Source organism: Pyrus communis, chromosome 8 (assembly GCF_041283825.1).
Source record: "Pyrus communis isolate YQ-2024b chromosome 8, ASM4128382v1, whole genome shotgun sequence".
NCBI classification, from domain to species: Eukaryota; Viridiplantae; Streptophyta; class Magnoliopsida; order Rosales; family Rosaceae; genus Pyrus; species Pyrus communis.
The window spans coordinates 19,781,540-19,799,382 of NC_142572.1; the positions used below are offsets into that span (position 1 = coordinate 19,781,540).

General features: G+C 38.7%; 2 protein-coding genes and 1 pseudogene across 3 annotated transcripts; 2 read left to right on the plus strand and 1 right to left on the minus strand.

Moving 5' to 3' along the window:
* LOC137717351 (glycine dehydrogenase (decarboxylating), mitochondrial) lies at nucleotides 1–5,138 on the plus strand. Its single transcript, XM_068456682.2, has 15 exons — nucleotides 1–1,501; nucleotides 1,634–1,879; nucleotides 1,996–2,073; nucleotides 2,164–2,264; nucleotides 2,346–2,541; nucleotides 2,676–2,801; nucleotides 2,959–3,144; nucleotides 3,214–3,327; nucleotides 3,451–3,603; nucleotides 3,732–3,920; nucleotides 4,028–4,105; nucleotides 4,192–4,317; nucleotides 4,404–4,502; nucleotides 4,589–4,706; nucleotides 4,835–5,138. The coding sequence occupies exons 1-15, from the start codon at nucleotides 251–253 to the stop codon at nucleotides 4,921–4,923; spliced, it is 3,150 nt and encodes a 1,049-aa protein (XP_068312783.2). The 5' UTR covers nucleotides 1–250; the 3' UTR covers nucleotides 4,924–5,138.
* Nucleotides 5,139–9,491: 4,353 nt separating this feature from the next.
* Nucleotides 9,492–10,332, plus strand: LOC137718119 (glycine dehydrogenase (decarboxylating), mitochondrial-like; annotated as a pseudogene). The gene is made up of 4 exons (XR_015965111.1): nucleotides 9,492–9,839; nucleotides 9,947–10,024; nucleotides 10,109–10,234; nucleotides 10,324–10,332. The product of XR_015965111.1 is annotated as a glycine dehydrogenase (decarboxylating), mitochondrial-like (transcript).
* A 6,119-nt stretch (nucleotides 10,333–16,451) lies between these two features.
* On the minus strand, nucleotides 16,452–17,624 carry LOC148695289 (uncharacterized). Its single transcript, XM_088698351.1, has one exon. The coding sequence runs from the start codon at nucleotides 17,622–17,624 to the stop codon at nucleotides 16,452–16,454; it is 1,173 nt and encodes a 390-aa protein (XP_088554477.1).
* Nucleotides 17,625–17,843: the final 219 nt, after the last annotated feature.

The following is a 17,843-nucleotide window of genomic DNA, read 5'->3' on the forward strand; positions in this document are numbered from 1 at the left end:
GTCTGTAAAAAAATGTACAAAAAATGATGTGACTAATCTGGCTCATATTTAAATATTCATATATTTATATATTGACGAAAACCTCCACCATTTCGCTTATCAAAAACAAACCCTCACCCACTCCAATGGAATAACAGAGCAACAAACTTTGAAAAAGAATTCATATTTTTTCCAAGTTTCTCACCAACCCACTCTGCATTTCCAGTTTCTGCTTTCTGGGTTTTGCAAAACGCAGTCGTTTTCAGCTTCCATGGAGCGCGCGAGGCGGCTGGCGAACCGGGCTTTCGTGAAGCGGTTGGTCTCGGAGGCCAAGCAGTTCCGCCAGAACGAGAGCTCTGTTCTGAGCTCCTCCACGTCCCCTGTTCTCTACGCACCGTCGAGGTACGTCTCCTCACTCTCCCCATGCTCCTTCACGCGCTCGAGTCCCAGATCAGACTCGTTCCTCTCGAGAAACGCGTCCCACAATGCCGGGTTCCAAACCCGGTCGATTTCCGTGGACGCATTGAAAAGCAGCGACACTTTTCCCCGCCGCCATAACTCCGCCACCCCGGAGGAGCAGATTAAAATGGCGGAGTTATGCGGGTTCGATGGCCTCGACTCGCTGATCGACGCCACTGTGCCCAAATCGATTCGACTTGAATCGATGAAGTTTCCGAAATTTGATGAGGGGTTGACAGAGAGCCAAATGCTTGAACACATGAAGAATTTGGCCTCAAAAAACCAGATTTTCAAGAGTTTTTTTGGGATGGGATATTACAACACACATGTCCCACCTGTAATTTTGAGGAATATTATGGAAAATCCAGCTTGGTACACTCAGTACACACCTTACCAGGCTGAGATTTCCCAGGGGAGGTTGGAGTCTCTGCTCAATTTCCAAACTTTGATCACTGACCTCACCGGCCTTCCCATGTCGAATGCATCACTGCTCGATGAGGGAACCGCAGCGGCGGAGGCAATGGCGATGTGTAACAACATCCAAAAGGGAAAGAAGAAGACTTTTGTCATTGCCAACAACTGCCACCCCCAGACCATTGATATTTGCAAGACTAGAGCTGATGGTTTCGATCTTAAGGTTGTTACCGCGGATCTTAAGGATGTTGATTACAGTTCCGGTGATGTTTGTGGTGTTCTTGTTCAGTATCCGGGGACTGAGGGCGAGGTTTTGGACTACGGGGAGTTTATTAAGAATGCTCATGCCAATGGGGTTAAGGTTGTGATGGCAACTGATCTGTTAGCGTTGACAGTGTTGAAGCCGCCTGGTGAGTTTGGGGCGGATATTGTTGTTGGTTCTGCGCAGAGGTTTGGTGTTCCGATGGGGTATGGAGGTCCTCATGCGGCTTTCCTGGCTACCTCACAAGAGTACAAGAGGATGATGCCGGGGAGAATTATTGGTGTTAGTGTTGATTCCTCGGGGAAGCCTGCGCTGCGTATGGCTATGCAGACAAGGGAGCAGCATATCAGGAGGGACAAGGCTACCAGCAACATTTGCACTGCTCAGGTACTATACTATGCTTTGTTTGATCTGTTTTATGATTTTTATTAGGGATGAACTGATGAAAGTTTGAAAATTTCTATCAAAATGATGGAATCATATATTTCAATTTGATTGGATATGTTTTTTGTTTTATAGGCATTACTTGCAAACATGGCTGCCATGTACGCTGTATATCATGGACCCGAAGGCCTTAAAACCATTTCCCAAAGGGTTCATGGTCTTGCCGGGGCATTTGCAGTTGGATTGAAGAAACTTGGAACGGTGGAAGTTCAGAGCCTTACCTTCTTCGACACTGTGAAGGTTAAGGTTGCTGACGCACATGCAATTTCTGATGCTGCTAACAAGCTTGGATTGAATTTGAGAGTAGTAGACTCGAGCACTGTGAGTTTCTTTTTTCTGTCTCTTGCATCAGTTATTTAACTAAATATTCTCTGAGGACGGATGATGGAGTGCTTGCTTTTACTTAAAAATGTTACTGAATATTAACTCCTTTTCAGATCACTGTTTCGTTTGATGAAACAACCACCTTGGAGGATGTTGACAAGCTTTTCAAAGCTTTTGCTTTGGGAAAACCTGTAAGTATTATATATCTTTACCATAAAAGATGATATTTGCAATTTATTATGAAGTGCGTCCATTTAGTAAGAAATTTGTTTAATTTCCAGGTCCCTTTCACTGCTGCATCTCTTGCGCCAGAAGTTCAGCCTGCAATTCCTTCTGGGTTAACGAGGGAGAGCACATTCCTTACCCATCCGATCTTCAACTCGTATGTCCCTTTCCAGATGATTGAACTCTTACTGCCTACATTTTGAAAACTAAATCGACTTAAATTCATTCTCTCCATTAGGTATCATACTGAGCATGAGTTGCTACGATACATTCATAAGTTGCAATCAAAGGATCTGTCTCTATGCCACAGTATGATTCCCTTGGGATCTTGTACCATGAAATTGAACGCAACAACTGAAATGATGCCAGTAACATGGCCTAGTTTCACCGATATTCACCCTTTTGCTCCTACAGAACAGGCTGAGGGTTATCAGGTAGTTAAAAATGTTTACTTACGAATGAACTAAAACAGCTTCAAACTTTTTCCCCTGGATTTCTTTTTGTTACGTTGCTTTCCTTCATGTAAATAGAAATCTGATACTATATGCTGTAAAATAATAAATTTCAGGAAATGTTCAGAGATTTGGGTGACCTATTGTGCACCATCACTGGGTTTGACTCTTTCTCTTTGCAACCCAATGCTGGAGCTGCTGGAGAGTATGCTGGGCTGATGGTTATTCGGGCATATCATTTCGTAAGAAATCTTGAGTTTTACTTCTTTTGTTTTCCCTCTTTTTAATAATTGTTAGCAAGCCCTTTGCTATCACGCTCAAAATAAGCACTTTAAATTAAGGTATTTGAGCTAAAGGTTTATCCTTGTAACTAAACCATTCACCGGTTACCCACTGTAGGCAAGAGGGGATCGCCATCGCAATGTGTGTATCATTCCTGTCTCAGCACATGGTACTAATCCTGCAAGTGCTGCAATGTGTGGAATGAAGATTGTAACTATTGGAACTGATGCCAAGGGAAACATCAACATTGAAGAGCTGAAGAAGGCTGCTGAAGCAAACAAGGATAACCTATCAGCTCTTATGGTAATAATCAAAAAAGATTTATATCATTTGCAAAAGATTGGAGAGATTTGACCATATTTCAAATTGTAGGTGACATATCCTTCAACTCACGGAGTCTATGAAGAAGGTATTGACGAGATATGTAGGATAATTCATGACAATGGAGGTCAAGTATACATGGATGGGGCTAACATGAATGCACAGGTCTGTATCTTATCCTATCCTTGCTTGATAGTTATGTCCTTAAATTCAAGTAGTTTCTGTGCTGCAGGCTGTTTTTTCTTTTGCTGGCGGGTGTTCAATCTGTTGAGCTTTTTGTTCTTGCAGGTTGGTCTGACAAGCCCAGGTTGGATTGGAGCTGATGTTTGCCATCTCAATCTCCACAAAACATTTTGCATTCCACACGGAGGTGGTGGCCCTGGCATGGGTCCTATCGGTGTGAAGAAGCACTTGGCACCCTTTTTACCATCCCATCCTGTGGTAACTACTCTCTAAGTTGAAGCTTTCAACCGATTCTGTAAACTCAGAAATAATCAATTTGGTTTACATGAGAAACAATGTAATTCCTTACATGCTGGATGTCTAAGTTTCGTGCCATTGTACTGAAGGTATCTACCGGTGGCCTTCCTGTCCCCGACAAGTCTCAGCCACTCGGAACCATCTCTGCTGCACCTTGGGGCTCTGCACTTATTTTGCCAATCTCTTATACTTACATAGCCATGATGGGGTCCAAGGGACTCACTGATGCATCAAAGATAGCAATTCTGAATGCAAACTACATGGCCAAACGCTTGGAGGTTCCACTTTGCTTATTCACTTTTGTATTGCTTTACAATTTGCGCTTATGGTTATATTCTATGTTAAATTTCCTCTGTTTGCTCATTTTGTCTGTCATTTCTTACAGAATTACTACCCCATTCTTTTCCGTGGTGTCAATGGAACTGTTGCCCATGAATTCATTGTTGATTTGAGAGGATTTAAGGTATATTCTTAACATTTGCCTTGATTTGTCCGCATTTTCGATCTCTTTCTAATTGAACTCTGCTGCTTCTTCTTTTTTTCCCGTAGAATACTGCCGGGATAGAGCCTGAGGACGTCGCCAAGCGTCTTATGGACTACGGTTTCCATGGACCAACAATGTCATGGCCAGTTCCTGGCACTCTCATGATTGAGCCAACTGAAAGTGAAAGCAAGGTACACCCCAACAGAAAGATTTCCTTTGATTTTTTTTTTTCTGATGTTCTTCTTTGAGTTCAAGTAATTATTTTTCTTGCTTGCAGGCCGAGTTAGACAGGTTTTGTGATGCTCTAATTTCCATCAGAGAAGAGATTGCTCAGATTGAGAAAGGAAAAGCCGATGTTCTCAACAATGTCCTTAAAGTAAAAGCTCTGCTCATCTCTCTCCTCCAAGACTATAAGTTACTCATTTTACATAATTATAAATGGTTTTTGAACTCCTCCTGCAGGGAGCTCCTCACCCGCCATCACTGCTCATGGGAGATGCATGGACAAAGCCATATTCCCGGGAATATGCAGCCTTCCCCGCTTCCTGGCTGCGTTCTTCCAAGTTCTGGCCTACCACAGGTATGCAATTTACACCAAAAATAAAGAAACTAGAACGGCATGAAAGTTGCCGAGTGTTTGCTATACTTCCATTTTGGTACTGTCTGATTGCTTTATTGACGATTGAATTTCGTTAACTATTGTGTCAGGACGCGTTGACAATGTGTATGGTGACCGTCACCTTGTCTGCACCCTTCAACCGGAAGCAGTGGAGGAACAAGCAGCAGCCACTGCTTAGTCTCTTCGGCTCGGTGCATTGAGCTCAACACAAAGTCTGGTCATGAATATGTTATGAAATCATTATCAATTTCTTCTTACTCCCACATTGTATATAATTTCTTCAATACAGCCCTTTATATCTGGTGACATTTTCGTTTCCTATTTATGATGATGACGATTATCATTTCTAATAACATGTTGCTAATTGCAACTCAGATGTTGTAATTATTATTACCCTTCTTCTTTAGGTTTTTTTCCCAGTTGAGCACCGTATTGTGTCGGCCCTCTTGCACCTAAGTTTGGATCTCTTTCTTTTGCTAGATTAGTTTAATGTGATAGTCAACATCAATACGTGACATCTAGATTTTAGGAAGAGCAACAAAATCATTGTTCCCTCACTTGAATTTTAAAAAGCACATTGTAAGATCGTACGATGAGTTGATTTACTGACATTCGATTTCCGCTTGGATGGATGTCTTATGTTTAATTAAGACGAATGCAAATATAATATATATTTGTACTGAGTTGAATAATTAAATTGGTACATTGGGAATTGTTGTGGTTGTTTAACATTCAGTTATAAAAGTACCTTGTAAAATCCTATCGTTTCTGTACAAAATAGCAAGAACCTCATATTGTAAATGCCAACGTAATTATTTTAATTGATGTTTTCACACACACACACACACACATACACATAGATAGGTATATATATAGGATCAGACATGATAAAAAGGGAAATTGCAAGAAAGTAAATGCAGAAATGGAAAAAAAAATTAAAGTAAATTCATATCTTCATTCCTTGTTTCTCTAGATCAGAAAAAGGATTTAAATACATCCAAAGATAGGTAGGGTTTGAGATCTAAATGAGTTTAATGGTGTTACATATGTAATGGGCTTAATAGATAACAATAACAATAGATATATAGTTCAATTGGTCTGATAGAAGCCCTATAACTTAGAGTCACATCAATATATATGCTTTCTAAACGTTAATCTAACTTGAATGCGCACATCTGAATCAATAACTAATAAACCTCGAATACAAAAATTAATTCAAAGTACAAAAAAATGAACAAATAATCAATATTAATCAAACAAGGCTGTGCACGCATGCAATCTACTACTTTTTGAAGATCTTGAGCAACTCGTCGAAGGTGTTGGTCGTACATGCTAGCTCAATTGGCCCGTCAATCTTTGCGTCGAACACATCCGGCTGCGACTTCTCGATGAGTTGTTGGAGAGTTGGATCCAAGAGATACATCAAAGGAATCTGATATAGCTTTCGTTCTTGTCCAACGTACACATTGATATAACCTTTCTTGGGGGGCTGGGACTTGCTTAAAGTTGTGTAACTTTTCTTGGAGTACTGGGACTTGCTCAACTTCTTGATGAACATACTCGTCTTTTCTTGAAGAATGTTTGAAAGATTCATTGTTTGTACTTCTCCTTGAGTAAACTAAAGATACAAAACTAGGGTTTTCTGAAAGCTAGGGTTTAGTTGGAAACAGAAGAAACTGGAGGTTATAGACGAGAGGAAAAAAACTAGGGTTTTCTGAAAGCTAGAGCTAGTTGGACGTGAAGATATTGAGAATAGGGAAGGGAAGAAACTGGAAGGTAAGAATTGAGAAACTAAGAAAGTCTAGCAGTGTAAATATAACGAGTAAAAGCGGCAAGGGTTTCCAAATACTAGTCTGCAAGGGTTTCCAAGTTGGTCCAAAAAACCATAATATTCGGAACAAAATGATAAATAAGAAAACAATATCATAGGAGTATTGATCTTGTATTACTTGGGGACCAAGAATTCATAGTCATTTGCCTTTGGATTTGATATTAAGGGTTGAGATTAAAATAATAAAAACACATCCAAATTCAAGGATCGATGATCATTCATTCCTTGGTCACTAAGTAAAAAATGTGGATGGATGATCATTCAACGATGATCATTCATTTCTTGTTCTCCACTATAAACTCTCAATAGTGGAGACCAAGTTTATGTCTTAGGTTTTTTAGTGAGCGTAGATATCAATTTCTTGGAGGGGTTTCAGGTACGTACAATGTGGTGTTGTTTTGATTACTTTTTGTGACGATTTTCGTTGGTAGCTATACAGTATCTGGATGTGCGTGTTGACAATATGTGTGGTGACGGCAACCTCATTTACACCCTTAGGCGGTGGAGGAACAAGCGGCAGCCACCTCTTAAGTCTTCAGCTCGGATTGAGAAAGGAAAAGCCGACATTTACAACAATGTTCTGAATGTTGTAGAACTTGAAAACATGTCTATATAACAAATCTCGAACACAAAAATTAATTGAAATTACTAAATAAGAAACAAATAATTAATGGTAATCAACGAAGGCAAGGCTGTGCGACGTATGCGTGCATGCAATCTACTACTTGAAGATCTTGAGCAACTGATCGAAGGTGTTGGTCGTACATGCAGGCTCAATAGGCCCGTCAATCTTTGCATCGAAGTCCAAGAGATATACTTGGAAGGAACTTGATTTCGCTTCCGTTCACTACAAGAAATGTGAGCAACAATAAAGAAAGTATTGTAAGTGTTACTCATTTGTGAGAAATTATCAAGCAAAAGGCAGGTTTTTTGCATTTGAGATAAATTGTCACTGTAATGAAGTTAAGCTGTATTTATGAAATATAATTTATGTTGGTGATATTTGATATCATGAGATATGATTGAATTACATGTCGGTTTAACCTTGACAATTATCTTTGATAAGACTTAATGTCCTTTCCCTTATACATATTAGACCTTGCAAGTTCGGTATGTTGGAAATTTTAAGGATATTTCAAAATACAAGTGTTTAATATCATATAATTGATATAGATATTTTCCTCTTCTTAACTGCTATTCAAATGGTGTTTATATCGACTCTTTATTATAAATTTCAAGGTCTTTCACTTCTATTGGACCGTTTCATTCCAACACTCATATTGCATCCGATAATATCACTTTGTAACGTTATTGATTAGTATTGAAATTTGAGGGTTTGATTTCCTAACGTTTTCAACCTTATATATATATACTTGTTAATCTCTATTGCCAAGAATGAAAGATTACAATCATCTCCCCTTCTTTTTTCTTCTTCTTCTTCTATCCTTTTGAACCTTCATTCTTGAAAGCTTTATTATATTCTCACTTTCTCCATACTAAGGGAAAGAATCGAGTTGTTCACCCAATCCAAGTATTATGAGTGTACGCTTACAAGGATCATAGGTTGTTGTATTCTGGAGAGTAGGGCGCCATAACCTGCTACAACGAGACATTGTTTTAGAGGGGGGGGGGGAATATACGCTTAAGGACAGTGATTACAAGACTCAACCTATAATCTTGTTCTAATCAAGGATCGACGAATAGCGTTATCTACCTATAAAAATAAGTATTTTATTGTTAGTATATCAGTTTTATCTATTTTATTCTTTCAATATGAAATAATATTTACTAATATTTATCTTATGTGATTTGTTGTAGGAGAAGCAGCATCCATATCACCAAAATTTCGAACACGGTACAACATTAATGAAGAGTAAAAGAGCAGAGATTATGTTAGAAGAGCGGCATAATATTTTTATTATTCTTGTACACTTGTAAAGTTTCAAAATTTATTGTACAATAGAGAAATTTAATTTCGTTTTATTTTCATTTTTTCGCACCGAACACGGGGTTATTTTTTTCACTGTCCTAAATTCGAGACGTAACAAGCTTTTTCATCTCCTTGCTTTTTTTATAATTTTTTTTTTCATAGTCCATTTATAGAATGAGTATCCTAATGAAATACTTTAGAGGGGGAGCTACCATATCAAGTATCTTGTCTACAATGCGAGAGAGATTATATATTAAACTTAGTAAACACCAAAGCTGATCTAATAGCTTAGGATAGTTGTCTTCTCACTATGCTTACGTTACAGCTATCAAGTTTTAAATTCTACAATACGCAAATCATAAATACAAAATCTACACAACATAAAAAGAAATGTTTTATTTCACCTCTCCATTTGAACAAATACTTTACGATTGTCGTATTCTCATTCTTAGTACACATGTGTTACATCTATCAGCTTCTTAAACGCACAATAAATGCATGTTTATACATAAATACACAATAAATGCATGTTTTATTTTACACCTCCAATTCAAACAAACACTTTACACTCGTCAGATTTTCAGTATGCAGATCTACATGTGTTACAACTGCCAAGTTTTGAATGATATGATATGTAGATCATAAATACCAAATATGCACAACAACAAATAAAATAGCGGTGAGGATCACTTTTCTTCTTTCTATGTTTTGTTTCACCCCTCCATTTAAACAAATACTTTACGGTCATGGTATTCTCATTCTCAGTATACATGTGTTACGTCTGTCAGCTTCTTAAACACATAATATCTGATTCATAAATACACAATCAACACAAAGGGAAAGATGTCTATCTTCTTACAATCTTATCACTATTTGAAGAATGAACATATAAGATGGAGTGAAGTCCACTAGCATAAGGCAAGTGCCATTGTTGGTCCCAAAGAGCCATAAAACACCACCATCTTGGTTGTCCAACATCTCCACATTCAATCTCATCAGACAAAATCTAACGGTCAGGATCGAGTGAACTCTATGGTAAGAAATTGTGGGACTCACACTAGAGGGAGAGTTCTTGCACTTGACTTGGGGGATGAGGAAAATATGAACAAACAAAAAAATTATGCCATTGTACGCAAGGTATCTACCGGTGGCCTTCCTGCCCTCGACAAGTCTCAGCCTCTCGAAACCATCTCTGCCGCACCTTGGGCTCTGCACTTATTTTGCCAATGTGTTATACTTACATGGCCATGATGGGGTCCAAGGGACTCACCGATGCATCAAAGATATCCTCATAGCTATTCTGAATGCAAACTGCATGGCCAAACGCTTGGAGGTTCCAGTTTGCTTCTTCACTCTTGATTTGCTTTACAAATTGAGCTTACGGTTATACTCTATGTTAAATTTCCTCTGTATGCTAAATTTGTCTGTCATTTTTTACAGAATTACTACCCCATTCTTTTCCGTGGTGTCAATGGAACTGTTGCCCATGAATTCACCGTTGATTTGAGAGGATTTAAGGTATATTCTTAACATATGCCTTGATTTGTCCGCTTTTTCAATCTCTTTCTAATTGAACTCTGCCGCTTCTTTTTTTCCTTGTAGAATACTGGTGGGATAGAGCCTGAGGACGTCCCCAAGCGTCTTATGGACTACGGGTTCCATGGACCAACAATGTCATGGCCAGTTCCTGGCACTCGCATGATTGAGCCAACAGAAAGTGAAAGCAAGGTACACCCCAACAGAAAGATTTCATTTAATTTCTTTCTCTGATGTTTTTCTTCGAGCTAAAGTATATTAGTTTTTCTTGCTTGCGACAGGCTTTGTGATGCTCTAATTTCCATCAGAGAAGAGATTGCTCAGACTGAGAAAGGAAAAGCTGATATTCTCAACAATGTCCTTAAAGTAAAAGTTCTGTTCATCTCTCTCCTCCAAGAACTATCAGTTACTCATTTTACATATAAATGGTTTTTGAACTCCTTCTGCAGAAAGCTCCTCACCCGCCATCACTGCTCATGGGAGATGCATGGACAAAGCCATATTCCCGGGAATATGCAGCCTTCCCCTCTTCCTTGCTCCGTTCTTCAAAGTTCTGGCCTACTACAGGTATGCAATTTACACCAAAGATAAACTACAATGGCATGGAAGTTGCTAAGTGTTTGCTATACTTTCATTTTGGTGCTATCTGATTGCTTTTATTGACGATTGAATTTCGTTGACTATTGTATCAGGACGCGTTGACAATGTGTATGGTGACCGTAACCTCATCTGCACCCTTCAACCGGAGGCAGTGGAGGAACAAGCAGTAGCCACTGCTTAAGGCCAGTTTGGGATTGTTGTGCTTTTCTAAAAAACTGCTTCTGCTGTGCTTTAAGAATAATCAACTGTAAAATAAAGCTGATGAGCATTTGGTTAATTGAATTTTAAAAGTGTTGTGAGTATGAAAAGCAGAGGAAAAGCGTTTGGTAAAATTTAATGTAAAAGTGTGATATAATTGTAAACAATGACAAATGGACATAATAGTAGGAGTGGGGGCAACAACAACAGTGATGGTAATGGTGGTGGTGGTTGCGGTGGAGGTGGTGGTGGTGGTGCTAATGATGTGTTGGTTGGGGTGAAAATGTAACAATGGTGGTAGGATGGTGGCAATGGTGGCGGTTGCCGTTATGGTGGTGTCAGCGGTGGCAACAATGATAGTGCTAATGGTAGTTGTGGTTGTGGTAGCAATGGTGGCGGTTGCGTTAATGGTGGTGACAATGATGGTTGTGATGACAGTGGTGAAGGTTGTGGTTATGGCGGTGGTGGTGACAAGGGTGTAAGGTTAGCATTTGTAGTGGTAGGTGATAACGTTTACCCTATTCTCCAAGGGATAGAATGTGTGTAGAAGGTTAAACAATGTCATTTAAAAAAAATTAATGAAGGTTTACAACAATTGAAAATAATTATTAAAGAACCAACTCTGCTTTTTATTAAAATAGCTTTTAAAAGCAACCTACATGCTGCTTTTAAAAGATGTTGTCTGGAATCCATTGCTTTTAAAATAAGAATAATATTTTACTTTTACCGAACACTTTTTTACTGCTTAACTTTAAAGTTAACCAGTTTTTAGTGAAAAAAAACAATACCAAACGAGACCTTAGCCTCCTCAGCTCGGTGCATGGAGCTCAACACAAAGTCTGGTCATGGATATGTGTTAAGAAATCATCATAATTTCTTCGTCTTACTCCCCACATTGTATATAATTTCTTCAATACAGCCCTTTATATCTGGTGACATTGTCATTTCCTATTTATGGTGATGACGATTATCTTTTCTAATAACATGTGTTGCTAATTGCAACTCAGATGTTCTATTATTATTGCCCTTCTTCAGTAGGTTTTTTCCCCAGTTGATCACCGCAGTGCACCGATCCTCTTGTACCTAAGTTTGAATCTCTTTCTTACATTGTATTAATTTAGTAGTCTTCTTGGCAAAAATGTATTTCAAAAAAAAAAAAAAGAAAAGAAAAATCTAATGTAATATAGCCTCACTGCCAAACGAATGAGTTTGAGAAGGTGACCTTTAATGTCACAGTCAATGTCAATATGTGACATCTAGATTTTAGGAAGAATTACAACATCATTGTTCCCTCACTTGAACTTTAAAAATCACATTGCAAGACCTTACGATGAGTTGATCTAATGACATTTCATCTCCACTTACTTGGATGTCTCTGACGAATGCAAATACGATATATATTTGTATTGAGGTTAATACTAAGATGTGGCTCATTGTGACTTGTTGTGGTTGTTTAATGTTTGGTTATTAAAATACTTCGTAAAAACCTATCATTTCTATGCAAAAAAAAAAAAAAAAAAAAAAAGTAAGAAAAAACACACGCGATGGAAGAAGGTATTAGCTTCAGGATTAACTCTATTATGAGTAACTTTAAAGAGAGTCTCTATTTTTTCCTCAGAAATATAAAGAACCTCAAACTGTAGATGCCAACGTAAGTATTTTACTTGATGATACACACACACACACACACACACACACACACACACACACACACGTACACATTGATATAACCTTTCCTGGGGGGCTGGGACTTGCTTAAAGCTGTGTAACTTATCTTGGAGTACCTGGACTTGCTCAACTTGTTGATGAACATACTTGTCTTTTCTTGAAGAATGCAAGATTCATTGTTTGTACTTCTCCTTGACTAAACGAAAGAAAACAAACTAGGATTTTCTGAAAGCTAGGGTTTAGTGAGAACTGGAAAGAGAAGAAACTGGAAGGTAAGAATTGAGAAAATAAGAAAGTCTAGCAGTGTCTATATATAATCAGTAAAAGAGGCAAGGGTGTCCAAATACTGTCCGAAAGGGTTTCCAAGTTGGTCCAGAAAATCATAATATTCGGGACAAAATGATAAATAAAAAAGAATATTGGTTTTAGGAGTCTTTGATCTCTTGGTTGCTTAGCGACCAAGGATTCATAGTCATTCACGTTTAAATTTGATATTAAGGGTTGAGATTAAAACACTAAAAACACATCTAAATCCAAGGGTGGATGACCATTCATTCCTGTTGAAATGAATGAATCTTAGATTGTTTTTATTGCTAACAAAATTCGAAGGAGAAGATAATGAGAATAAAGAAGGGTTTCTTCACACACTCTGCAAGTCTCAGAGGTGCATTTTCCTTTTAGATATATGAGCACTCACACTCTCACACAAGTCGTGAGATGAGGAATAAAACAGTAATTGTGACTGTTGGATCCATTCACACTCCTAGCTTAGATCACAGCCACACATCTATTTTGTAATAACAAAGAAAGAATCCACATGGCTCTCATGGCCTTTACAAACCAAAACTTTACACTTGGTAATTAATCACAAGTGGATACACCAATTTAATCATAAACAAACTTATTCAAAATTAGCTCACAACTTATAATTCAACACTCCCTTTTAAGTTTTGAGCTGATTTCACACCAAGCAAATCTCTGAGATAGTTGAACCGATCCTTAGTTAGAGCCTTAGTAAAGATGTCTGCAACTTGTTCATTAGTTGGGCAATACAGTAGATCAATTACTCCTTCTTGTAGTGCATCCTTAATGAAATGATACCTTCTGTCGATATGCTTGGTTTTCTGATGGAACACTGGATTCTTGGTGATTGCAATTGCTGCTGTATTATCACAGTACATTGGTGTTGCTTCAGTTTGTAACTCACCAAAGTCTGCAAGAACAAACCTAAGCCAAATGGCTTGAGCAGTTGCCTCAGAAGCACTGATATACTCAGCTTCTGCAGTGGAGAGAGCTACACAGTTTTGTTTTACTGAAGCCCATGAGAACACACCGTTGCCAAAGGAGAAAGCATATCCAGAGGTGCTTTTGCTGTCATCAATGGATCATCCCCAATCACTGTCACAAAACCAATTAACATTGCTTTCTTTCCCTTCACATACTCCAAACCGTAATCCAGAGTACCATTAATGTATCTCAGCACTCTTTTTGCAGTACCAAGATGTTTATTTGTGGGACAGTGCATGAATCGTGCAAGAAGACTGGCATCATACATTATATCTGGTCGAGTAGCTGTAAGATATAGCAAGCTTCCTACTATTCTTCTATATTATTCCTCACTTGCTGGTCCACTGCCATCATTTTTCCCTAGCTTGTCTGATGAAACAAGAGGTGTAGCAACAGATTTGGACTCACTTAAACCAAATTTGTTCAACAGAGAAGCAGCATACTTTCTTTGGTGTATAAAGATGCTAGAGTGAGTTTGAATAATTCCCATGCCAAGGAAATGATGAAGAAGACCCAAATCAGTCATTTCATACTTGATCATCATATCCTCCTTGAATTCCTTTAACATCACACTGCTATTTCCAGTGTACACTATGTCATCTACATAGATTGAAACAATCAGAATCTCATCTCCCCTTGCTTTGATGTAGAGAGTTGCCTCACTTAGACTTTTCATGAAACCACACTGTGAAAAATAGGTATCAATCTCTCCATACCAGGCTCTAGGTGCCTGTTTGAGACCATAGAGAGTTTTATGGAGTTTGTATACTTTATCTTCTTTTCCCGTGATAACAAATCCATCAGGTTGCTCTACATATACTTCCTCTTCCAAAACACCATTCAGAAAAGCGGATTTGACATCGAGTTGATAGAGTTTCCAACTCTTTTGTGCAGCCAAAGCAATGAGAGTTCGGATTGTATCCAACCTAGCAACCGGAGCAAATGTCTCATTGTAGTCTATTCCTGGTTTCTGAGCATATCCTTTTGCAACAAGCCTTGCCTTATTCTTTTGCACAGTTCCATCAAGGTTGAGTTTGGTTTTAAACACCCATTTAACTCCAATTATAGGCTTGTCAGATGGTCGATCTACTAGTTCCCAAGTTGCATTTTTCTTAATCATAGAAAGCTCATCTTTCATAGCTTTCATCCAAGATTCATCCTCTGCAGCATCTTCATACTTCTCAGGTTCCATAATGCACAGATTGCATTGAGCAAGTACATTACTCAGATTTCTTCATTTTAATGGAGTATGATCAATCACTTGTGAATCTCTTGTACTTTCACATGATCTACTAGAGGATTCAGTAGATTGGACTTGAGGGGTAACCGGTGCATTATCAGTATCACTTGGTATTTCTGTCAAACTTCTAGATGGCAAAGTATTAGAGGCTGGGGTCTCAACCTCTGTGAATGCACTGCTTGGTGACTCACCAGACTGCCCTCCATAATTGAACATAGACACATGTTTCTCTGTGCTTTCCTGCCAATTCCAACTTGAATCTTCATCAAACACAACGTCTCTTGACAGTATTACCCTTTTAGAAAGTGGATCAAAGACCCTATAACCTTTCTCACACTTTGCATAGCCAATAAAAACTCCCTTTAGACTCTTAGCTTCTAGTTTGTGCCTTAATTCAGCTAGGGTATGAACATAACAAACTGAGCCAAAAATCTTCAAATGTGCAATACCCGGTTTCCTTCCACTGTAAGCTTCAAAGGGGGTTATGTTATCAAGAGACCTGGTAGGACATCGATTCAGAATGTACACTGCAGTATGCACAGCTTCTGCCCACATATAATAGGGCATTCCTTTATCGTGTAGCATAGACTTGGCCATTTCAACCACGGTTCTGTTTTTCCTTTCCACCACTCCATTTTGCTGTGGAGTGTATGCAAGAGAAAGTTGCCTTTGAATGCCTTCTGTATCACAGAACTGATTGAACTCAGTAGACAAGAACTCCCCTCCTCTGTCACTCCTCAGACATTTCACCCTTAAACCAGTTTGTAACTCAGTCATTGCTTTGAATTTCTTGAAGCAGGAGAAGGCCTCAGATTTATATTTAAGAAAGTATACCCAGATCATTCGTGTTGCATCATCCACAAGCAGCATAAAGTATTTGTTTCCTCCAGTGGATTCATTTCTCATTGGTCCACATAGATCAACATGGATCAATTCGAGTGAAGCACCAGCTCTTTGTGCTTGACCACTAGGGAAACTTTCTCTGTGCTGTTTACCATATTGACAACCTTCACAGACTCTATCATGCTCTTCTAGATCTGGTAATCCATGAACCATGTCCTTCTCCTTCAATTGTTTGATTCCACCAAAGTTCAGGTGGCCAAGTCTTCTGTGCTAAGTCCGGGCACAGTTAGCAAAACTGAGCTTCAACACAAGTTGCTTTTCAGGACTTAGAGATAGGGGATAGCATCTGTTTCCTCTCATCTTCACACTGATAATTTGACATTCCAGAGAAGGGCCATCAAAGACAGTACACATACTTCCACCAAACACAAGATAATATCTGTGCTCATCCATTTGTCCTACACTAAGTAGATTCTCCTTTAAACCAGGTAAGTACATGACTTCTCTGATATATTTCTTCCCTCTGTTAGTTTCAATTTCCAGTGATCCCATTCCTGCCACATTCACTAACACTCATGGTGGCATTTGAACTTTCCCTGCAACATTAGTCTTCACTTCAACAAGAAGATCAACATTTCCTGTCATATGGTTGCTGCAGCCACTATCAATATACCATTCTCCATTAATCTTTGGTTTAGCAACAACACAATTTGCATAAAATAGATTTCCAGACACCTCCATTTGATTTGCACAGTTAGCTTTCTGAACAGCTTTTCCAACAATACATTCTTTTGCCCAGTGCCCAAATCTGTCACAGTTATAGCACTTAGATTTCCCCTTATATCGACATTCACCATAATGAAATTTAGAGCATACTTTGCACTGAGGTTTTGTACCCTCTTGACCCATGTTTTGAAAAGAAGTACTATTCTGTGCAACATTGAGATTTGGCTTTTGTTGAAACTTGGGTTTTGAATCCCACTTCCTGCCTTTCTGATTATAATTTCTCTGTGACTTAAATGTGTTTGACTGAGCATACCCTCGATTCTGTCCTTTTGAATTAACAGTAAGAGAAGAGAATGCTCTCTTAGTTGCATCAGAGGAGTGCAAATCAAACCTCTGCTCTTGACTCTTCAAAATGGCTATTACTTCTTGTAGCTCAACAGATTCTAAACATTTGGTGTTTTCTATCACTAAACATATCGGATCATACATTTTAGTGAGACTAATTAACACCTTCTGAACTAACCTCTCATTCAAAAGGATTTCACCAAACGTCTTCATTTGATTTATCAGATCATTCAAGCGAGTTAAATACCCAGACAAGGATTCATCATCACGCATTCTAGTGTATTCAAATTCTCTTCTAAGATTTTGAAGTTTCACAGATCTTACCTGATCTCCACCATGATATTCGCCATATAACAGATCCCAGGCCACTTTTGCCGAGTCTGCATTTGCGATTCGGGGGAAGATCTGATCGGAGACAACATTTTGGATTATGCCGAGGGCTTTTGCATCTTTCATGAAGATTGCAGCCATTTTCTCATCATCGTCACCATCAGAATCAGATTCTTCATCTGTCTTCACCTTCTTCTTCTTCGAGTCGGGAGTCGTAATCCCTTTCTCCACCATACTCCATAGCCCATGCGACTTGAAGATAGTGACCATTTTAATCCTCCAGAACTCATAGTTCTCACCGGAGAAAATCGGAGTCCTTACTTCAGCACTTCCAGATCCAGCCATCGCAAGCTTGTGTGAACCCAGAAAACACAACGCTAGTGATGCTTCAATTTACAGTGCACGCCCAGTTTTTAATCGGAACTTGGCTCTGAGGCCATGTTGAAATGAATGAATCTTAGATTGTTTTTATTGCTAACAGAATTCGAAGGAGAAGATAATGAGAATAAAGAAGGGTTTCTTCACACACTCTGCAAGTCTCAGAGGTGCATTTTCCTTTTAGAT

What these genes read in the sequence shown, in the direction of transcription:
- LOC137717351 (XM_068456682.2), top strand. Translation starts at nt 251, where the DNA reads ATGGAGCGCGCGAGGCGGCTGGCGAACCGGGCTTTCGTGAAGCGGTTG. An exon ending in CTTTTGCTTTGGGAAAACCT is followed by an intron (nt 2,074 to 2,163) that starts GTAAGTATTATA and finishes TTTAATTTCCAG; the next exon opens with GTCCCTTTCACTGCTGCATC. An exon ending in TTGATTTGAGAGGATTTAAG is followed by an intron (nt 4,106 to 4,191) that starts GTATATTCTTAA and finishes TTTTTCCCGTAG; the next exon opens with AATACTGCCGGGATAGAGCC.
- LOC148695289 (XM_088698351.1), bottom strand. Translation starts at nt 17,624, where the DNA reads ATGGCTGGATCTGGAAGTGCTGAAGTAAGGACTCCGATTTTCTCCGGT.